The sequence below is a fragment of the Drosophila guanche genome, unplaced genomic scaffold (assembly GCF_900245975.1).
Source record: "Drosophila guanche unplaced genomic scaffold, DGUA_6, whole genome shotgun sequence".
NCBI classification, from domain to species: Eukaryota; Metazoa; Arthropoda; class Insecta; order Diptera; family Drosophilidae; genus Drosophila; species Drosophila guanche.
This window is the reverse complement of record NW_022995758.1, coordinates 282,852-291,862: the sequence shown is the minus strand read 5'-3', so window position 1 is coordinate 291,862 and position 9,011 is coordinate 282,852. Positions and strand designations below refer to the sequence as shown.

General features: G+C 45.3%; 1 protein-coding gene across 5 annotated transcripts in view; it reads left to right on the top strand.

The window, feature by feature from the left end:
• LOC117590467 (zinc finger protein 236) overlaps positions 1-6,848 on the top strand; it is a 10,980-nt gene extending 4,132 nt beyond the window's left edge. The window contains exons 2-5 of one of the 5 annotated variants that reach the window (XM_034283113.1): positions 1,925-1,968; positions 2,002-4,081; positions 4,248-5,281; positions 5,353-6,848. In XM_034283113.1, the coding sequence (XP_034139004.1) occupies positions 1,941-1,968; positions 2,002-4,081; positions 4,248-5,281; positions 5,353-6,371 (4,161 nt within the window). In that variant the 5' untranslated portion in view covers positions 1,925-1,940 and the 3' untranslated portion in view covers positions 6,372-6,848. Of the gene's footprint in view, positions 1-389; positions 539-610; positions 854-1,310; positions 4,082-4,247; positions 5,282-5,352 lie in introns of those variants that run through there. The other 4 variants (XM_034283112.1, XM_034283110.1, XM_034283111.1 and 1 more) reach the window with 4 other exon arrangements.
• The last annotated feature ends 2,163 nt before the right edge of the window (positions 6,849-9,011 follow it).

Genomic DNA, 9,011 nt, shown 5'->3' with positions numbered 1-9,011 from the left:
CTATTTCCGCTGCCGCTTGTTAGGTCAGCTCTGCTCTGCTTCACGCTCTCACCACTGCTTTCCCCCCTTTTGGTTCCTATTAAACTTTTGGGCTTCAAGCTCTCGCAATCCTGCTAGACTCTGTGTGGGTGTATGGATGTTGGTGTGAGTGAGGGTCGGAATGCGCATAAGTAAAGCGAAATATGAAGATGACTTTGGGACAGTCAGTGCCTGGAATTGCTGCTAGAACAAAAGTAAATGGAAGAAGGGGAAATATAATTGAGGCGGCTGCTCCCGTCAGCTTCTCGGGAATAACACTTCAAAAAATTGTTTAAATTGCGCAAATTGGCGCGTCTGTTGTCCAACTACGAACGCTTTCCAACACTAGCCGCATGCAACCCTGCACGCGCAGTGTGAAAGAAGGGAGACGGAAACTTACACTCACACAAACATACCGCTCGAACACGGGGAGCGATTTTTGTTATTATTGAACAGAAAGAACATCGCCAAAAAAAGAGTAATAAAATACAGCTTCCGAAGCTGGGTGCAAACGCGCGAGGTTGGTTAAAAATTGTAAATTGCTGTGCAATTGCTCTCAATAAGAGCGGCAGCGGCCCACTAGGCAAAGCCGAACAAAAAATTCTCGCGGGGGAGCAAAAAGGCAAATAGGCAAAAAGAAGCAGTAGCACCGCAGCAGCCGCAGTCGCAGCGGAATCAAAAGCAGCGCAGCCGCCGCTAATTGTCGCGCCGCTGTTGTCGTAGTTGTTGCTGTTCCCAGTGTTCGTGCGCTGCGTCGCAAAAAAAGAATAATTTTCCCCCAAAGGAAAATTCGAAAAGAGAATCAAAAAGTTACTTTTTTCACAAGTTTTCACGGGTTCGTTCTCTGTTCACGTACATGTGTGTGTGTGTGTGTGTGTGTTTTCGTGTGTGTGTGAAAGGCAAAGAACAAGGCACTAAAAGGCGCAAAGGAGAAGAGGAAGACCGAAACGAAGCGAAAGAGCAGAATGTGAAGGCGAAAGGAAAACTATTAAAAACGAACAAAAAGGTCAAACAAAAAATGTGTGAAAGAGAACCGAAAGAACCGAACAAATTGTGGATTAAAAGTGGGAAAACTAGCATGTGTCCGTATGTGTGTGCGGTGGGGGGAAAAGCTAAAATTAATTTTTTGTTTTTGTTACATTCGCGCTTGTGTGTGTGTGTGTGTGTGTGTGTGAAGACAGGGGATATGCATGTGTGTTTGGTGTGAGGAAAGATTTTGTAAAACGCATTTACTATCTATTCCAAATTTATCAATTAATTTGATTGTGTTTTCTTTTTATCCAAAATTGCAGTAGATTCAATTGCACAAAAAAGTGTAGAAGAAAGGAAAGTAGAAGCAGCAGCAGTACAAGGAAAAAACAATAAAGCGAGAGGAAATCAATACAAATAATAACAATAAACCAGTAAATAATAGAAGAAAGAACAGCAGAAGTGGGAGCCGTAGCGCAGCGGCCGGATCTGTGCATGTGTGTGCGATTTTGCATGTAGCATGTAGTATTGTAACAAACAAAACGAAAGGCGGTCAACAACAACATACAATAAGAAGACATAATGAAAGCAAATGAGCAAAATCAAGCAGCAGAAGCAGCAGCAGCCGCGTCCAACGTCGACGACGACGTAGCAGCCGCCGATGCCGCCGACGCATGGGAAGCACCGAAAACCGCATGACAAGGAAATGGAAAATTTTGTTGAAAATTCTTTGGAAGAGCGAACCAAAAACGAGAATCAAAAATAAACAAGAATTCAAAGTAAATCACAGAAACAGAGCAAGTAAATAATAAGCACCAGTCAGGCGCCACACCAGTAACAACAACTAAGAATCAGCTAAAGAAACAAAAGAAGAAGCAGAAGAATACGAAACGGCAGTGGAGCAGAAGAAGTAAAGCAGTGCAACCAAAGGAGTGAGACTAATAAAGCAGTGCATGAATAGGAATATAAGAAAAAGTGCAGGTCGAGGTGCAGTGCAAAAAGGAGCGGAGTTGGGAAGAAGAAGCAGGAGAACCTGCAGGTTGCGCCCCCTCAATACCTCACCCACACCCACATCATCTCACACACACAATCGTATCACCCAACCATCATCAGCAGCTCCGCCGCCCACTCTCATAGCAGGAGGACTGGGGGACAATACCATGGAAAGCAGTGCAACAAATGCATCAAGCAGCATCCACACAAGCACAAACAGCAGTAGCACTGCTCTGCCATCACTATTCTCCTCTGCCTCCGCCGTCGCTGCAGCAGCCACCTCAAAGGACATGGACGGACTGATTGCCATTAACGATAGCGCATTATCGCAACAAATCGAATTTATACTACAAGATGCTCCCATGGAGCAGGATGATGACCATCAACAGCACCACCACCGGCACCACCATCTCCACCACCACAATCAACATCAACACCATCAGCCGCAGGCGCAGCAGCAGCACCACCAGCCGCAGCATCAACAACAGCATCTGCAACCACTTCATCAGCTGGTAGTAGGAGTTGGAGCTGGAGCTGGATCTGGAGGTGGAACAGCGGCCAAGCTCGAGAATAACCACCCACCGACACCAACAACAACTGCAGCAACCGCAACGGCAACCAACAGTGCTTCCGTTTCCACCTACACCTCTAGCAACAGCACTAGCAACAATAGCAACAACAGCAACAACAATCACCTGGAGGAGCATCACCACCTGATGATCCAACAGCAGCAGCAGCAGCATCTGCTAAATGGCCGGCGCGTTATCATCCAGTCTACTGGCAACAGCAGCACGGCTGCAGTACTGGCCGCCAGCGACATCAAGGAGGAGGAGCTGGACGAGGAGGAAGAGGATCCCGAGCTGAACGATGAGAATCTGCAGGATATCGAGGAGGAGGCCCAGGCGGCCGAAGCCGACGAGGAGCCAGAGACGACAGCACAGCAGCATCCGCATCTTCAGACTCGCGTCAAGATCGAGGTGGAGGACGACGATATGCCCGAAGACGATGACGATGAAGACGAGGACGAAGACGAGAACATGTCGGTGGCCCATCTCCAGCGGCAGCAACTGGCGCAGGCACAGGCCCAAATTCAGGCCCAATTGGATTATCAACTGCAATCGCCGCAAGCGGGCGGGGCAGGTGCACAGCAATTGGTGCAACTGCCCGCCGGAAGTCTTATGAGCACCTCGAGCACCCGCACTATGACTGCTGTGCCCGTCACCGAGGCGGCACTTGTCCAGCTACAGCGCCGTCCCGTGTATATCAGCAATGCTGTGGGCGGCCTGTCCGCCGGCGCCACCTACGTACGGATGCCGGGATCGGCCGTGATCAGCCGGAGTCCAATGACGGTACTGAATGTGGTGCAACAGGCGGCTTCACTGCCCGCCACCCAATTGATACTGCAGGCCCAGAGCCCAACGCCTCAGCAACAGCAACAACATCAGCAGCAGCCCCATCCAGAGCACCAGCAGCAGCAGATGGCCATGAACCAACAGCAGCAGCAGCCACAGACACAATCGCAATCACAGCAGCCGCAACAGCAACAGCAGCAGCTACAGCTATCATCCCATCCCGTGAAACATCAACAATCATCGCCAGCATCCAGCTCTTCCCCATGTAGCAGTAGCGGTAGCAGCGGGGCCAGCAGCACGGGGGCCACCGCCAGCTCATCGAGCAGCTACCAGTGCATGGAATGCGTAGAGAAATTCGAATCGAAGGAACTGTTCGACATCCATCGCAGCGGGCATGCCAACAACATGAAGTGCGCAATCTGCAACATGGTGCTCAAGTCGCTCAAGAACTATGAGAAGCATTGCCTGCGTTGCAAGCCGTACGAATGCCAAATCTGCGGTCGGGTGGTGCGCTTCCGGCCCAACTTTATCAAGCATATGAGGGTGCATACGGGCCAGCAGTCGGAGCGGCACAAGTACAAGTGCGAGGTGTGCCACAAGGAGTTCATGAGCTTCGAGTACTTCAAGGTTCACAAGAAGATCCACAACGAGAATGTGAACCTCACCTGCGAGATCTGTGGCAAGGTGTTCAGTGCCCTGGCCTCGCTACGCGGACACTCGAAACTCCATTCGGGTGTCAAGTTGCACAAGTGAGTATCCTTTTTGTTTTATTTATTTATTTATTTCAATTAACAATTATCTGCTAATTATGGAATAGGATAAAAAAAACAAACTAATTAAAAAATTAACTAATTTTGTGTACTAATTTGTATCGATTTCTAACAAACTTTATGTGCCCTCGCCGCTTCTTTTTAGATGCGATGTCTGCGGCAAGGGCTTTGGCCAGCGCTACAACCTGAAGATCCATGCCCGCACCCACACGGGCGACTTTCCCTTTGAGTGCAAAATATGCAAGAAGAAGCTCCACACGCAATCCTCGCTGCAAACGCACATGCAGGTCCATCTCAGGGATCAGCCAACGGCAGTAGCCACGCAGCAGGCAAAGGCAAGCAGTGCCAATGCCAACAGCCAGAACGGGGGAAGCACCACCAATACTATCATCAATACCAATACCACCACCGCGAGCACCACCCACACCAACACCAGCATCAGCAGCAACTCGAGCAACAGCAACAGTGCGACATCCGCCACGGCCACAACGATTGTCAAATTGGAGCCGCCAAGCGATCTGGATATGCCCAGCACTAGCACAAGCAATAGCAATCAGCTGCAACAGCAGCAGCACCACTCTCACCAACAACAGCAACAACAGCAGCAGCAGCAAATGGAATTGGACGACCATTCTGGCCTCAGTGGGGACGAGGATGTGAACTCTTCCTCGCATATTGTCAACTCAACCACCAATCGCTTGACCACCGGTGAGGACTCATCCAATGAGTCCTCGAATGCCTCGCTACACAATCAGCCGCACTCCTCCTCATCCGCAGCCAGCATCAGCTCCTCGCATTCGCCATCTATGCTGCAGCAGCAACAGCTGACACCAGCTGCATCATCGCAGTATCTCATGTCCACGCCCTCACGGACGATTGTCATCAAGAACTACATGCAGCAGCAACATGCTGGAGCGGGTCAGGGACAGCAACATCAACAGAACGCATCCGATCAGGGTGCTGTACTCCATACACAGGTCATCCAGAGCGGTGCAGGCACCAGCAGCAACAACAGCAGCAGTAGCAGCAGCAATGGCAGCGGGAACGCCATCGTTAGCAATGGTGCACAGCAATTGATACGCAAGACGCCCATCATTCATCACTCAGCGAGTGCCAGTGGTACGCTCTGCTCTGCTCTGACCAGCGTGGTACAGCAACAGTTAAATACAGCAGTCGGAGGTGAGTTGGGTTAGCCCCCTCGTGGAGGCTTTTAAAGGGGCGTAAATAAATTTCCATTTATTTGTTCACAGTTGGTTCGCCCGCTCAATCGCCACAGTCATCGTCGTCAACGTCTTGCTCCTCCACCACTGTGCTGGTGTCAAAGGCCACGGGTGTGCCCCTCTCGATAGCATCTTCGGCAGCGGCGGCGGCTGCACTGGCCGGTTCCACCATCATACGTAGCACACGCAATCATCATCATATACAGCAGCAGCAGCAGCAGCAGCAGCAGCAGCAGCAGCAGCAGCAGCAGCATAGCAACAGCCAGAGTCAGCAGCAGCAGCGTGGATCAGGAGCTGGCACGCAGCAGCGCAGTAACCACCGAAACCACCACCGACGTCGTCATCTTGCTGACATGGATGATGATGACGATGACGATGAGGACGAAGATCCAGCCTCAGCAGCCGCTCAATTGCAGTTGCAGCGCCATGGCCAACATACGTCAATGTCCCCCGTCAGCCCCCATCACAACCAGCATCAGCAGCATCATCATTCACATCATCAACAGCATCCGCAGCTGCATCATCATCATCACAATCATCATTTCGATGATGATGATGATGATGAGAAATCATCACCGTCCCTGGCCACAGCGGCAATCAAGGTGGAACCGAATCTCTACTCTTCCGGCTCAGGCGACAACTCCAACGATATGTTCATCAAAGAGGAGGTGATGTTTGAGGACTCGGCAGCCCCACACTCACCACAATCGCCGCCAAGCTCAAAGTTTCGCATCTCGAACTTTGATAGCGATCTGGTCGATCATCATGTCGATTTAAATCACTCGCTACCGCCGTATGGGAACCTGTTTGAGCCGCACTCAATACCCGACAGCATACCCGTGCAACTCTATCCGGATGATGATGATGACTTTCGGCTGGACCACAGCTCGCTGGGTGGACTGCATAACACATCGTCATCGACAACCGATGGGGACTTTATCAAAAAGGAATGGGTTTATGGCACCGGCACCAGTTCCTATGCCATGAATGGCAAATTCGATGATGACAGCGATGCCCTATGCGATGCCGCTAATTTCATATACAATTGAGAACGTTTTCTCGTAATTGTTCGGAAGGAGCGACAGGAAAGGAAAACGAAAGGAAAGGTACAGGATATGGAAATGCATACGCACATTTTGGCAAGACAATTGCTTGGATATATATACATATATCTCTCTCTAACCCACACACAAAAACAACATAGAAGATATGTATAGATGTATAGATATATATATAGTATATATATATATATGTACTCTATATATATATATATAGAGTACATGCCACACACACCTCTAGATAATTTGCTATCTCTGTGTTGCGCTCGTGATGATCTTAACGTGATCTTAAGTCTAAATATGTGTAGAGTGTAGAATTTTGATATCTCTCTCTCTATTTCTCTCTGTTTTAACCATATTTTCGACCGCCCCAACCACCCAATTTCCTGTGTGTCGCTCTAATTCTATGTGTGTCGTCATTTTTGCAATAACTCTCTCTGTCTCTCTCGATCTCTCTCTCTGTCTCTCTCGATCTCTCTCTCTCTCTCTCTCTGTTGTAGTTTTTTTTGTGCATATTGACCTCTCACTCTAAATCGCTCTTGATATATTTTTCCGTCTCTGTCTGTCTCTGTCTGTCTCTGCTGTCGCTGTCTTATTATCTGATGTTTTGAGTATAGAGTCCTCTACTCCACCCACGAAACACCACAAATTAAATAAATCCACTGCTCTTCTTTTTACAAGGATGTGTAGTGTATACGAGACCTGATCCTCCCCCTTCACCCACATCCTTCTCCTTTTGACATCTGCTAAGAACAAAGATAAAACAATCATTTTAATTATTTTAAGTTTTTTTTTTGTTTGTTTGTTTGAGAAACCTTTATATATATTGCCAGCATGCAGCACACTGATAATTGCAAGATGGAGTAATATGTACTATATATAATTTTGTATACGATTAAATCCTAAGTTTGATTAGTTTTTGCATTTGATCTCTAACTTCCACTTTAATTTGGCTTCAATATTTGCAACCCAAAACGAAAGAAATGTAGTTCCTGTTTAATGGCAAAGAAACTTGAGGAAATCGTATGATTATTATTATATATATAAAACAAATTGATTGTACGTATAAATATTTGGGTTGTGCTGGCCTGCTCTATATGGAAATAACTCTCATTCTCTGTGTCACTTCGAAAAAGATTGTTCAGTATTTTGATCCAAAAAAAAAGAACAACAAAACAATCGAAACTGAAAGCAAAATCTATACAGTCGCTATATACATGTACATATAACGAATGTGCGTGCACTCTGATATGATTTAATTCATTTTCGATTAGATTTTTGGTTATTTGACTTACCTAAAGCGCAGTATTTGTTTGGTCCTTTTATTAGAGAATCCATTAATCTTTTTTTGTTTTACAACATAAACGCACACACATCCTAATATATAACTTTTAGATTTTAATGTAATTAGATACTCTTTTTTTGTTTTTTTTTTGTTTGTATAATTTGTTTAAGAATTCAGTGCTCGATTTGTGTCGCCGCTTGTATAACAGCGCCGCTACCTTAAAAACTGTTTTAATGTGCAATCTCTCGCTTGCCCCCCCTAACCACAAAACCCCCACGCCCCCATCTCACACGAACCCTTAACTAGTTGCTAAGTTCTTCAGGTTCACACAATTAAATATATGCATAAATTTATCTATAATCTTGCATGTATGATTTGGGTTATACATATGTATGCCTACAGATAAACTGTAGCTAAGCGCAAGCGTCTGCCCCTGTCCCTCTACTCATTTGTGTGTAGTCTCATAAGCTGGAAGAGCATTCTTTTAGCCCTAGCTTTACCTTAACACACGACAATGCTTGTAAAAACTTATAAAAAAAAAAGAAAACAGACCACACACTCTACATATAATATGCATAGATAGAATTGTAGCGTTAAAAATTTTAATTTGCATTTACATTCATATTCTTTGTGTACTCTTTTGTATTCTTCCTCCTTCGTTTGCCGAGAGACAAGCAATTACAAATATTTTAAGCAAAAAAAAAAAAAAGAAAATCAAACAGAACGCAACACATGCATATATTTAAATATATTGAGCAATGTATATGGGATCGGATCGGATCGGAAGATGAAGATGCAATAAGAGGAGTAAATTAAACATAAACTTCTATCAAAAGCATTTAATGTTAACAAAAAATAAAGAAAACAAACAAAAAATTCATAATAAATCGATATAAATTAATTACAAATATATAAAGTATACAAATCGAATGAAAATATTAGCCAACAATTTTAAAATGTAGCTGAAGAATTATATATGTATTTTTTTTTTTTAAATACAAGTTGGTTTTTTTTTTAGAAGATACAAATTGAACTAACCCCTCCCCACCATCAATTGATTTCATGCATTTTAGCTGCTGCTTTTTTTTTGCGCATCATATAAGCAAAAATGTTTATTTTTGGTAATTGTTGTTGCTTGCCATTTTGTTTGTTACTAAAAGAAATATATTAAAGAGTACATTAAGTACACACATACAAACAAACACACATACACATGTTCGTGTAGAGAAAAGCTCAAAGAAAAAAGGGGAAAAAAACGGGAAACGTTTTAAAATTTTTAAACCTGACTATGAATTTGTCTTCCGCACGCACGTTCAAACAGTTGTTCGATGTATGTACAAATTTGC